Raw genomic sequence first — 14,714 nt, 5'->3', positions numbered from 1 at the left:
AGAATCATTTAGATGGTTAAAGGATCACCCCTTCCTAAAAAAAACTTGCAAACTCAATCAGGTATAACTAATTACCTTCTACATTGCACACCAAGTAATTTGGCTTCCACCTGTGATAAGTTGTAATCATTTGGATTAGTTCAGCATTCCTAGAGCATTCCAGTGCTTGGAAGTTTAACTGAAAGCAAACACTGAACTATGGGTGGCAAGGTACTGTCAAAAGATCACAGGGATTAAGTTGAGGACAAGCACATGTTAGGAGATGGATACAAAAAAAAAAAAAATCTAAGGCCTTATCAATCCCTACGACCACCGTAAAGTTCATAATCAAGAAGTGAAAAGTGTTTGGTACTACTAGGACCCTTCCCGGATCATACCATCCCTCCAAACTGGATGGAAGAGCGAGGAGGAAACTGGTCAGAGAGGCTACCAAGAGGCCTATGGCAACTTTGAAGCAATTGCAGGAATTGCTGGCAAAGAGTGGTCATTGTATGCATGTGACAGCAATTTCAGAAATACTCCAAAAATGTGGTTTGTATGGGAGGGTTGCAAGAAAAAAAGCCACTCTTCAAGACAGGCCATATCAAGTCTCAATTCAGCTTTGCCAAATGAACCATGAAGATTCTGAGGTGTTATAGTCAGATGATACCAAAATCAAACTATATAGCCTCAATGCCAAATGGTAGATATGGAGGAAAGCTAATACAGCTTACCAGCCAAAGAACACCACAACTACAGTAAAGCATGGACGTGGTAGCATTCTGTTGTGGGGGTATTTCTCTGCAGCTGGGATTGGGGCACTTGTCAAGATAGAAGGAAAAATGGAAACACAATATGTTGGGCAAAATATCATCAAATTCTTGAGGAAAACCTGCTGCCCAGTGGCAGAAAGTTGTCAATGGAAAGAAGGTTCACCTTCCACCATGACAATGACCCAAAGCACAGAAAAGTTGACCACATAGTGGCTGAAGGAGAAAATGGTGAATGTCCTTGTATGGTCTAGTTGGAGCCCAAACTTAAATCTTATTGAAAATCTGTGGAATGACTTGATGATTTCAGTCCACCAATGGTCACCATCAAATTAGACTGAGCTTGAACAGTTCTGTAAAGAAGAGTGGGCAACTATTGCACAGTCTAGATGAGAAAAGTTGGTACAGAAAGAAGTATCCCAACATACCCATGGCTGTAATCAAAGCAAAAGGTGGTTCCACAAAGTACTGACACAGGGAGGTTGATCTTTTAACCATCTCAGTGATTCTATTTTTTTTTTTGAACTGTTGATATTAGACCTTTCACTTGGCTGTTATAAACTGCATTGAGTAAATACAGCTAGAGAAATATTTTGTGTCTCTTTATTTCAGACTGAAAAGCAACAAAACGTGAATATTTTGAAGGAGGGGGGGATTCTTTTGTATACCCACTGTATGTTCAAACAATTCTATAATAAATTATGTACCATGGATTGGAGAAAACTGAATAGCAATTATGTCATCATTCACACAATATTTATTTTATAATGTATAATTTACATTTGTTTTTGCAAATCCTTTGTCTAAAAAAAAATCTGAATCTTACCATTGGTTGTGGAGTTGGAGGAGACTTGATATCTGGAACTCCAGTTTCTACATAATCTGCAAAAGCATGTATATCAGCTTCCTTTTCAACAATGATACATAAAGGTGTTCCCAAGGGCACATCTCTTGTGCCTTCAGAAATTAGAATTTTAGCTAGATAACCTTCTTCTTGAACCTCAAACCCTGAGAACAGAAAAAATATATTTAAGTCTTCTCAGAAAACTATTAATGATATAAATATCAAAATATATTTCCCGGATTTTTCAATAATTTCAGACTCGTTTTTCAAAAAACAAAATGGTTATGCTTTTAAAGGCAGATAATTATTATATGCTCCTTGTCTCAGGCATTTTATGAACAAACAGTACTGTTGCTGAACAAACCATTTTAATGAGAAAATTGTCAAGTGAAGTCCATATCTATTTGAACATCATTACAATTTAAAGTTGCAACATTCTGTAAGTAAAACTGATGTTAACGTAAACAGGCTCACTACAGTGTCTGACAATACCAAATTTAAAAGCTAGAAACAAAATCATTTTGACAGGAAAAAATATGGTTCTTACCAATTGTTGCTTTGTCAGTTTCAATCTCAGCCAAAAGATCACCTTCATTAAGTTTCTCTCCCACTTTCTTTTCCCATCTTTGTACTGTGCCCATTGTCATAGTTGGTGATAATGCAGGCAGTTGAATCTAATTTATAGAGAAAAAGGTAATGTCAACTAGATTGTTGACTTTTAGGCAATTAATCATCTGTGACAAGAGTTATATTCCAATTCAATATTTTTTCTAGAATGCACTCTATTCTTGTACTTACTAAATAATTTTGGAATAATATAAAAAGTTTAATTGATGGCTCTGAAGTGAGAATAAACGAAAAAAATGGGAAAGACCTGGAAAATTAAAACATTACAAGTTTGCAAAATGTATTTTTTTACTGTTTAACTAGTCTATTAAATGTTAGTTTTTGAGTGTTATTAACCAACTAATGTTTTCTGCACATGCGGATACAAACACAAATCTTGAAACAGAAAATTTCACAAACCTGGCACAGTGACTTGTTGAAAAACCGGATTTGAAAAGTATATTGTTTAAAAATTTGCTTTAAATAGTTTCTGTAAATGAGATGTTAAATGAAAATGTCCTGAATGATGTATTATGTTGTGTTTTTGCGAAACCTGGCTAAATAACACCATCCCAGATGCCAACGTGGAGCTACCCGGGTTTAGCACAGTTAGAGCGGACAGAGATGCAAGTACCTGTGGTAAGCACAAAGGAGGAGGACTCGCTCTCTATGTTAATACACGGTGGTGTCACTCTGGACATGTTAACGTCAAAATCTCCACTTGCTGCAGGGATATCGAACTGTTGGCCGTAAGTTTACGTCCCTACTATTTGCCCAGAGAGTTTGGACACGTCATTGTTGTCGTCGTGTACATTCCTCCTCGGGCAGACGTGGAGTCAGCGAGTGACATCATCCATTCTGCTGTTGCTAAGTTACAAATGCAGCACCCTGAGGCGCTTGTGCTAATCGCTGGAGACTTTAACCATGTGACGCTGGACAAAACATTACCTGCATTCTCCCAGTATGTGCACTGTAACACCCGGGGAAATAAGACTATTGATTTACTTTATGCAAACGTTAAAGACGCATACAGCGCCACCCCGCTGCCTGCGCTTGGGAAAGGAGATCATAACCTGGTTCTGCTTCAGCCTCACTATGAACCAAAAGTTAGAGTCCTACCTACAACCACACGCTCATTCAGGAAGTGGACTCCGGAGGCTGAGAATACTCTGAGAGAACTGTTTTGGAACTACAGACTGGGATATCCTGCAGGGATCTCATAGTAAGAACATTGAGGAAGTTGTTGACTGCACTACTGACTACATCAACTTCTGTATGGACATTGTAGTTCCAGTAAGAACAGTACGCTGCTATGCTAACAACAAGCCATGGATTACAAGTGACATCAAGGGCCTTTTGAATCAGAAGAAAAGGGCTTTTAAAGACGGTGATCAGCATGAGCTTAAGCGCGTGCAGAAGAAACTCCGAGTCCAACTCAGGGCGGCGAAGGAGCAGTACAGGAGAAAGCTGGAGCAGAAGTTGCAGAATAACAGCATGAAGGAAGTGTGGGATGGGATGAAGATCATCACTGGCTGCAGCTCGAAGCGGGGTACCACCATTGAGAGAGACGTGAAGAGAGCAAACCAAATGAACAACTTTTTTAACAGGTTTGACCACCCTAACCCACTCTCACTCTCACCTCGGAGTACTGCACCCTCCACACATCCTTCTGCTGATACCAGCATAGGAAAGACATCCCCACCCATAATTACAACAGCGCAAGTGAGCAGAGAGCTGAGGAGACTTCGTGCCAGCAAAGCAGCGGGTCCAGATGGAGTATCGCCACGACTGCTGAAGGTCTGTGCATCGGAGCTGGGGGGTCCTCTACAGCGCATCTTCAACCTGAGCCTGGAACAGGGGAGAGTTCCGAGGCTTTGGAAAACATCTTGTATCACCCCAGTCCCAAAGGTATCACGTCCTAGTGAGCTGAATGACTTTCGGCCTGTTGCTCTGACATCACATGTGATGAAGACCATGGAGAGGCTGCTGCTTCACCACCTTAGGCCACAGGTTCAACACGCCCTTGACCCTCTGCAGTTTGCATATCAGGAGAAGGTGGGAGCGGAAGATGCCATCATCTATATGCTACACCGATCCCTCTCTCACTTGGACAGAGGCAGTGGTGCTGTAAGAATTATGTTTCTAGACTTCTCTAGCGCCTTCAACACAATCCAACCTCTGCTCCTTAGGGACAAGCTGACAGAGATGGGATTAGATTCATACCTAGTGGCATGGATCGTGGACTATCTTAAAGACAGACCTCAGTATGTGCGTCTTGGGAACTGCACGTCTGACATTGTGGTCAGCAACACAGGAGCGCCACAAGGGACTGTACTTTCTCCGGTCCTGTTCAGCCTATATACATCGGACTTCCAATACAACTCGGAGTCCTGCCATGTGCAAAAGTTCGCTGATGACACTGCTATCGTGGGCTGTATCAGGAATGGGCTGGAGGAGGAGTATAGGGACCTAATCAATGACTTTGTTAAATGGTCCGACTCAAACCACCTACACCTGAACACCAGCAAAACCAAGGAGCTGGTGGTGGATTTTAGGAGGCCCCAGACCCCTCATAGACCCAGTGATCATCAAAGGTGACTGTGTGCAGATGGTGCAGACCTATAAATATCTGGGAGTGCAGCTGGATGATAAATTAGACTGGACTGCCAATACTGATGCGCTGTGCAAGAAAGGACAAAGCCGGTTATACTTCCTTAGAAGGCTGGCTTCCTTCAACATCTGCAATAAGATGCTGCAGATGTTCTATCAAACAGTTGTGGCGAGCGCCCTCTTCTACGCAGTGGTGTGCTGGGGAGGCAGCATTAAGAGGAAAGACGCCTCACGCCTGGACAAACTGGTGAGGAAGGCAGGCTCTATTGTTGGCATGGAGCTGGACAGTTTAACATCTGTGGCAGAGCGAAGGGCGCTCAGCAGGCTCCTATCAATTATGGAGAATCCACTGCATCCACTAAATAATGTCATCTCCAGACAGAAGAGCAGCTTCAGTGACAGACTGCTGTCACTGTCCTGCTCCACAGACAGATTGAGGAGATCGTTCCTCCCCCAAACTATGCGACTCTTTAATTCCACCAGGGGGGGTAAACGTTAATATTTAACATTATACATAGTTATTGTCTGTTTTTTTTCACCTGTATTATTATCATTCTTTAATTAATATTATTTATTGTATCAGTATGCTGCTGCTGAAGAATGTGAATTTCCCATTGGGATTAATAAAGTATCTATCTATCTATCTATCTATCTATCTATCTATCTATCTATCTATCTATCTATCTATCTATCTATATCAGGTGAAATGGTATGATAATTTTAGGTTTGATTTTATTAATTTAAAATAATTTTATTTTGCAATTGCTGAATAAACTAGGGGCGGCACGGTGGCGCAGTGGGTAGCGCTGCTGCCTTGCAGTTGGGAGACCTGGGTTCGCTTCCCGGGTCCTCCCTGCGTGGAGCTTGCATGTTCTCCCCGTGTCTGCATGGGTTTCCTCCCACAGTCCAAAGACATGCAGGTTAGGTGGATTGGCGATTCTAAATTGGCCCTAGTGTGTGGGTGTGTTTGTGTGTGTCCTGCGGTGGGTTGGCACCCTGCCCGGGATTGGTTCCTGCCTTGTGCTCTGTGTTGGCTGGGACTGGCTCCAGCAGATCCCCGTGACCCTGTGTTTGGATTCAGAGTGTTATATAATGGATGGATGGATGGATTTAATTTGGTGAGTGCACATCAGGCAACCCTATCTTTCTTTATAAAACTCTGCCAATATTCAACTCAGATTTATAAAATCCATTTTCCCTTTTTTGTTTTTACATTCAGTTCTAGTATCAAAAATTAAGATTTAAGGTTCTACCTTTTTTATACTTACCTTCATGTGTGGAGGGTAGGAACTACCAGGAGCTTGTGACATACTGACTGATGGAGGGGGTGGTGGTGGAGATGGTGCAGCACTAGTTGCAGAAGAACTGGATGTTGCTGCTTCCAAGGTGTAATCTTTGAAGGCGGCAATCAGTTCAGGTCTTGAGAATAAGAAAACTTCATGAGGTGAAAAAGACTTCAAAATGTATATTAGAAACTCATAGATCTGCTTAGACTAACCTAGTATAAAATATTTCTCAAAATTAATCGATTAAATCTATAAAATTTTAAATCAAAATGTTTACGATATAATAATAATATAATATATAATTGATAACTAAAGCAAAAAAAAAAAAAAAGTTTTATTATGACCAAATTAGCCAGCCAGAAATTTCTATAAAATAGGAAGATGCTATTAAGGCAAAGTTTTTATTTAAATGGAAACCTAAAACAGAACTGGTCACACATGAAATTGGCCATAATTTAGTGGTGTGCAAATGCATTTAATCCCTTTGAAAGTCGTTATAATTTTCTGCATGACAAAAGATTTGTACACATACAGTGGTGTGAAAAACTATTTGCCCCCTTCCTGATTTCTTATTCTTTTGCATGTTTGTCACACAAAATGTTTCTGATCATCAAACACATTTAACCATTAGTCAAATATAACACAAGTAAACACAAAATGCAGTTTTTAAATGATGGTTTTTATTATTTAGGGAGAAAAAAAAATCCAAACCTACATGGTCCTGTGTGAAAAAGTAGTTGCCCCCTTGTTAAAAAATAACCTAACTGTGGTGTATCACACCTGAGTTCAATTTCCGTAGCCACCCCCAGGCCTGATTACTGCCACACCTGTTTCAATCAAGAAATCACTTAAATAGGAGCTGCCTGACACAGAGAAGTAGACCAAAAGCACCTCAAAAGCTAGACATCATGCCAAGATCCAAAGAAATTCAGGAACAAATGAGAACAGAAGTAATTGAGATCTATCAGTCTGGTAAAGGTTATAAAGCCATTTCTAAAGCTTTGGGACTCCAGCGAACCACAGTGAGAGCCATTATCCACAAATGGCAAAAACATGGAACAGTGGTGAACCTTCCCAGGAGTGGCCGGCCAACCAAAATTACCCCAAGAGCGCAGAGACGACTCATCCGAGAGGTCACAAAAGACCCCAGGACAACGTCTAAAGAACTGCAGGCCTCACTTGCCTCAATTAAGGTCAGTGTTCACGACTCCACCATAAGAAAGAGACTGGGCAAAAACGGCCTGCATGGCAGATTTCCAAGACGCAAACCACTGTTAAGCAAAAAGAACATTAGGGCTCGTCTCAATTTTGCTAAGAAACATCTCAATGATTGCCAAGACTTTTGGGAAAATACCTTGTGGACTGATGAGACAAAAGTTGAACTTTTTGGAAGGCAAATGTCCCGTTACATCTGGCGTAAAAGGAACACAGCATTTCAGAAAAAGAACATCATACCAACAGTAAAATATGGTGGTGGTAGTGTGATGGTCTGGGGTTGTTTTGCTGCTTCAGGACCTGGAAGGCTTGCTGTGATAGATGGAACCATGAATTCTACTGTCTACCAAAAAATCCTGAAGGAGAATGTCCGGCCATCTGTTCGTCAACTCAAGCTGAAGCGATCTTGGGTGCTGCAACAGGACAATGACCCAAAACACACCAGCAAATCCACCTCTGAATGGCTGAAGAAAAACAAAATGAAGACTTTGGAGTGGCCTAGTCAAAGTCCTGACCTGAATCCAATTGAGATGCTATGGCATGACCTTAAAAAGGCGGTTCATGCTAGAAAACCCTCAAATAAAGCTGAATTACAACAATTTTGCAAAGATGAGTGGGCCAAAATTCCTCCAGAGCGCTGTAAAAGACTCATTGCAAGTTATCGCAAACGCTTGATTGCAGTTATTGCTGCTAAGGGTGGCCCAACCAGTTATTAGGTTCAGGGGGCAATTACTTTTTCACACAGGGCCATGTAGGTTTGGATTTTTTTTTCTCCCTAAATAATAAAAACCACCATTTACAAACTGCATTTTGTGTTTACTTGTGTTATATTTGTGTGAATTTCCCATTGGGATTAATAAAGTATCTATCTATCTATCTATCTATCTATCTATCTATCTATCTATCTATCTATCTATCTATATTTGACTAATGGTTAAATGTGTTTGATGATCAGAAACATTTTGTGTGACAAACATGCAAAAGAATAAGAAATCAGGAAGGGGGCAAATAGTTTTTCACACCACTGTATTTATCCATTCAGCATTTTAATGTGAGCTCTTATGCTGTAACAATGCATTTCCAAAGTCGAAATAATTCATTTTCTGTATATATTTAACTGAAGAAACATTGAGGACATTGTAACTATTGTTACAATGGCCTCAATCTGTTTGGAAAAGTATTATTTTTGCTGTACAGGCTGGAAATAAGGATATCAGATAACAGAATAAATATAAGACAAAAAGCTTCAGTTTCTGGTATTTTTTTCATATTTTTGCTTTTATTCTTTTGAGTTATAAAGTGTTGCTTTCTTTCACCTCAGGTGTTTATTGGTTTTAGGATAACATACTTCTTACTTCTCAGCACCTATCTTCTCAGTTTTTGGGCCTAAACCAACACAAATCCTACACAAAATGTATAGGAAGATAAATTAAGCTGTTTGGACAATGAAAAAAGAACTCAAACACAACAATAGCTAAATAAACAATTTGGAATATCTCACAAAAGAAACCAACCACGTGCATAACATTTATCTGTAAAAGCCAGACTGGTCAATGTGAAGAAAAACACAAATACAGCTGTGTTGACATAACCAATAAGATAAAAAGTGTAAATGTGTGGGTATTACAACCCCTTTGACTGTACAGTTATTAAGGCTAAAAATAGAAATACTGGATCAGAAATGCACTTTTTTGCAAAAAGTAAAGCAGGGCTCTCAATTAATTCTTAATGGTAGCCAGAATATTATAACGAAACCAGTCAAGAGGCCATATTTGTCTAAGACAAGAATAGTTCGTCATCTAAGCATTTTTAATATATTCACTGTAAATCATTAGAAATGACATAAGGAGAATATATTTATATTTACACTCTCAAGTGTACATAATTTCTTAGGAGATTTTTAAAACATTCACCCTCTTATTTATATCACACACTAGTCCACTACTTACCTCTAAATGCACATCACCGTGTGAAGATACTAGGCATCAAGGTATGTCAACATTTAAAAATAATTTGAATTTATTTAAAAAAAGATCTAATTTGAAAGCAAAAACTGACAATCTATTGTAAAAGAACAGATGCTTGTTTAACCTCCATTAATTTTGTCATTGAGCTACTCCAGACGCATAATGCAACACTACAGTATGTTACAGATCTGTTTTTGCATTTCACTTTCACAATCAGCCATTTTGTAATTGTGAATGGTTAGCTTGTTATCTTCATTTTGTAAAACTTACAGCCAGATCCTGGTAGAGTCCATAGGTACCGATTGTTTTTTTAATTCTGGATGGAGTGATATAAACAGTGCCTTATCACTGCCCACTGGAGACCTCCAAAATAATAAAACAAGTTCGCCTTCAACCTGCCTGCATCCTTCCTGCTTTTTTACTTTCCCTGCTATACTAACCCTGTCCCAGTCTAAATGACCTGTATTCCTCTTCATTCTCTCCAATAAACCATAAAAGCAGCGACGAAAAGGAACATAGATCCTTACAAGCCACACGAACTGGCACTGTGCTCCGCAACATTACTATTAACATTCTTACCTTTTTTTTTAAAAAAAAAAAAAAAAAAAAGATCATGGTGCCACAGCAAAACATGAAGTGCTTATAACAATGTTGCAAGCATCCCATTTGTAGCATTCAGCTGGTGTCCTGCACTACCAATGTATTGTGACATGTATTTAAATGATAGTTTCCCAGAGTGCCACTAGGATTGTTATTTTGCTGTTAGTGTTAATTCTTGCTGTGGCTGCTGCTGCTGTTACCATAATAATAAAAGTATAAAAAGAAAGTACAAACACGTAAGTGACATCCAGAATCATTAAATCTAAATTTGAATATATTCAAATATTTACTTATTTTTAATTGGAATGTATGTACCTTATTTTTGGCTAATCTGACAGTCCTACAAGATATATATATATATATATATATATATATATATATATATATATATATATATATACACACAGTTAGGTCCATAAATATTTGGACAGAGACAACTTTTTTCTAATTTTGGTTCTGCACATTACCACAATGAATTTTAAATGAAACAACTCAGATGCAGTTGAAGTGCAGAGTTTCAGTTTTAATTCAGTGGGGTGAACAAAACGATTGCATAAAAATGTGAGGCAACTAAAGCATTTTTTAACACAATCCCTTCATTTCAGGGGCTCAAAAGTAATTGGACAATTGATTCAAAGGCTATTTCATGGGCAGGTGTGGGCAAGTCCGTCGTTATGTCATTATCAATTAAGCAGATAAAAGGCCTGGAGTTGATTTGAGGTGTGGTGCTTGCATGTGGAAGATTTTGCTGTGAACAGACAACATGCGGTCAAAGGAGTTCTCCATGCAGGTGAAAGAAGCCATCCTTAAGCTGCGAAAACAGAAAAAACCCATCCGAGAAATTGCTACAATATTACGAGTGGCAAAATCTACAGTTTGGTACATTCTGAGAAAGAAAGCAAGCACTGGTGAACTCAGCAACAGAAAAAGACCTGGATGTCCACGGAAGACAACAGTGGTGGATGATCGCAGAATCATTTCCATGGTGAAGAGAAACCCCCTCACAACAGCAATCCAAGTGAACAACACTCTCCAGGGGGTAGTAGGCGTATCTATATCCAAGTCTACCATAAAGAGAAGACTGCATGAAAGTAAATACAGAGGGTGCACTGCAAGGTGCAAGCCACTCATAAGCCTCAAGAATAGAAAGGCTAGATTGGACTTTGCTAAAGAACATCTAAAAAAGCCAGCACAGTTCTGGAAAAACATTCTTTGGACAGATGAAACTAAGATCAACCTCTACCAGAATGATGGCAAGAAAGAAGTATGGAGTGTATGTAAGTGCATAGTACTGTATCAATAGATAAGCATCTTCACTGAGTGCTGTGAACTCTTAAATTATTTCCATTTTTAGATGCATTCGCAAATAATGCGAGAACCACCTACTGCGATAGCCATGTCGGTTTGTCGGTCTTTCTGCATGAAACAATTCGACCCTTGTGAACTGATTTTGTTGATATTTGGCACACTTGTTCTTCAAAAGGTATTTGCAGATTGAACTGCACAGTTTTGAAATTTCAAACACTTCCATTAACAATTGTTGCAGATTCTGTAAACTCATCTATATTAAAACAGTGAAACATTGTGTGACTTCAACTACAAATTAGTTGTTTCAGATTTACAGTTTAAAACATTTATATGAACTTGTATATTTTTCTCTTTTACTCGCCCAATTCAACTATGTCAGATACCAGAGTGTGTGCAGAAGAAAAAAAAACTTCTCTGAAAATAAAAATGGACTATGTAAACATATACAAGACTGAATTGACTAATACTATTTGCAGACTATTATTGTTATCAGCCTACAGCTAAACAATGTTTGAAGTAATTAATTACACAGGAAAGGTGGAGCTGCTCTAAGAGTTGCTCTTAGAAAGAATAGGATGTATTTAAAAGGGGGAATACAGTGGTTTTGCAGGCAGAAGATCAAGGCCCTGGAACTGTCCTGTGATGTTCAGTTTCAATGGTGCCCAAAAGACGCGGATTGTGTTGCAAGTATCAAGGAACAGGCAAGATTACAGTTTGTGTTGCACTGGAGGAGTTACTTACTGGTATAACAGGATTAGTTATACAGCAGGCTGAGTGTAATTTACAGTTTTATCTGTGCCTAAACAGCTACTTTTGCTTCAGTGCATCTTCAGGCTGGAAATACATTCTTTAAGATAATTGTCAGCTTTGGCATTCATATTATACAATAAATCCATTCCTTTCCAAGTTCCTAGTTATTTATATAACGTTCAGAATGGGGCGCAGCAGGAAACTGTTTAAGGGGGGACCTTTTTCACTGTTACACCACTAAACACACATGCAACAGAGTACATGCGTTAGTGGAGGTATTGAACGGTGAAAATGGACAGCAAACATTACAAACCTGAAGCTGTAGCAGATAAAGTTGAAAATGATGACACAGAAGAACTTTTTCCGAAAAAGGGAGTCATGTCTGTTGTCTGGAGATACTTTGGTTTTAAAAGGTCGGCTGTGGACCATTATTATTTTAAAATGTGTGACTGCTGTTTCTATATTACTGGATAATACTGCAAGCCAAGAAGCAGTTTTTTTTTCCCCCCAATATCTGAATACTGTGTAATGTACTTGGGTACTGTGTAATAGTGTGACGATGCCAGTCACTTACAGACTCCCTCTTCCCACATGGGAGTCTGCTGAACCAACACCGTCGATAGTTATGACCGAGATGAGCTGACAAATTTCATTGAAGCCAGGGGATGGTGGAAAGTGCTTAAGTGCTTTTATTAAAAACAGTCAAAAGTAAAACCAAGTGTCCATTGTGTAGTGTTAAAAAATACATTACCCAAATAAATAGCAAATCCATAAAACCAGTGAAACGTGGGGATAAAATCCATAATAAATAAATCCGTTAAAATAGATGTTCAAATGCAGTCTCTCTCCTCACCCGGTTCACCCATCACTGGTGTTGCCGGCGGAGCCTCTGCAGCACAAACTCCTTTCTGCCAACCCCCGACTTGGCTACCGCCACACTGCACAGCCAGACCGACTGAGGTTGGCACACCTCCCGTCTTCCTTCGCGGTCACTCAGTTGCTCCTCGGATCCATTGGGAAGCCTTTGCAGTCGCTGTTCCACAGCTCTGGAATGCCCTACCAGAGAACTTGAGAACACAGCAGATTGTGGGCTGTTTTAAAAAACAGCTAAAGACTTTTTTTTTTTTTATTTAGGAAAGCGCATTAACAAGAATGCCACTATTTATTGTTGTTTTATCTCTGTTTTTATCTTGTTTTGTCTTTGTTAAATATTTTTATGTAGCACTTTGAGATTTACTATTAATGTAAAGTGCCTTATAAATAAAATGAATTATTATTATTATTATTGCCTTACATAAATAATAATAATAATAAATTTTATTTCTCGCTCGCCCCACTCTACATGCTTAGTCAGTGGTGCGAACCAGCCCCTAGAGTGCCTCAGCCTGCGCTCCCACACGGAGCCCCAGCTCATGCTGCCTTCTCCTTCCTGGTGGCTGGTTCGTCTCTCTTGACTGCCTTTTCCCTTCTTTAACCTCCTTCAGTTCTATCTGTTCTTTTATCCTTCCCCCTATCCTGCTGGCCCATAAATATATGTCTCCGTGGGCGCAGCACCTTAATCACACGCTTTAAGAAGCCGATGAAGCAATTGAGAACAATCACACCCGCACATACAGGTGCGACTCACCCCAATTAAATTTTCAACTCCCCGCGGTCATGCAATCACGCTCACGGAGACGGATATGGCTAACTGGATTTAAAAACTGGCCATATTTTTTTGAAGCTGCAGACCCACTATAACACAAATAGCATTATAAATGCAAGTTGCAGTTTTATTATTTATGTATACAGTATAGCTTAGCTTGAAGCAAGGTCCATATTAATGCAATTTGCAATATGATGGATCAGTTGGTAAAGATGTCATCACCAAGTTGCACTTGTTTTATTTTATTTTATTTGGTGAATACTGCGTAATGTACCGGGGCTTGAAGCCTTGAAGTAATGGTATTATTACTGGAAGTTGCACTATTATTTATTTTATTGTTATTATTTATTAGTTTAAATATTATGCAGTTTAATGATGGTAAAGTTGTTTAAAAAGTCACTTTAACTTGTCAGTGGACAGAGATTATTAACATTAACAGAAAGTGTACAGTAGTTGGTTTACAATAAATATTTACTATTTATTCCTTTTCTAAGATATGTTCAGTGCAATACAACTTTTGACAGGCACCTCTGGATATTTTACTAAGTCTAAATGCCTCTTTGGATGGTTGAAAATATGTTGTCAAAATTATAGTTTAAGTTGTTTGCAAAATTTGTTCAATGAAAAGGTTCTATATTTTGACTGCAACTGTCATGCAATGTGATTCCTTCTCTTCATTAATGCCACCCCCTTGAAAACTATCACTTTATGGGGCCATGCAAACCTGTATTAATACTTGTGTGCACATTAAAATGTTTTTTTGTACAATGTACAATTCTCATGACAGTGGAATTGGTTATTCTTAGCCAGTCTACTGCAGTAATTGCAGTGGAAAATGTGATTAACATCCACTCATGCATGGGAAAAAAATACAGTTGAATACCATGAAAACGGCATAATTTTGAAAAATACCGTGATATAGAATTTTGTTCATACCGCCCAGCACTAAAAGCTACAGTGCTACCACAAGCCTATTTAAGCCACATTTTTCACTATATGAAATTGTAAAGTGCTTTTAAAAAGCATGCTTTTTATGAACTCTACTGACACATGCAATTGCATCCTATTATTGCTATTATTTTTTAATATGATACACTGTTACAAAAATGCAGAATAAAAAATGAAGCAACTAAA

At 38.8% G+C, this 14,714-nt stretch overlaps 1 protein-coding gene across 1 annotated transcript in view; it reads right to left on the bottom strand.

Annotated features, from left to right (window-relative positions):
- dlat (dihydrolipoamide S-acetyltransferase (E2 component of pyruvate dehydrogenase complex)) overlaps positions 1 to 14,714 on the bottom strand; it is a 46,341-nt gene that overhangs the window by 13,015 nt on the left and 18,612 nt on the right. The window contains exons 4-6 of the mRNA XM_028810236.2: positions 6,078 to 6,228; positions 2,141 to 2,267; positions 1,576 to 1,757 (exon numbers count right to left, since the gene is read on the bottom strand). Of these exons, the coding sequence (XP_028666069.1) occupies positions 1,576 to 1,757; positions 2,141 to 2,267; positions 6,078 to 6,228 (460 nt within the window). The remainder of the gene's footprint in view (positions 1 to 1,575; positions 1,758 to 2,140; positions 2,268 to 6,077; positions 6,229 to 14,714) is intronic.

Source organism: Erpetoichthys calabaricus, chromosome 9 (assembly GCF_900747795.2).
Source record: "Erpetoichthys calabaricus chromosome 9, fErpCal1.3, whole genome shotgun sequence".
Lineage (NCBI taxonomy): Eukaryota > Metazoa > Chordata > Cladistia > Polypteriformes > Polypteridae > Erpetoichthys > Erpetoichthys calabaricus.
The sequence above is the reverse complement of the archived record's forward strand: the minus strand, read 5'-3'. Positions and strand labels throughout refer to the sequence as shown.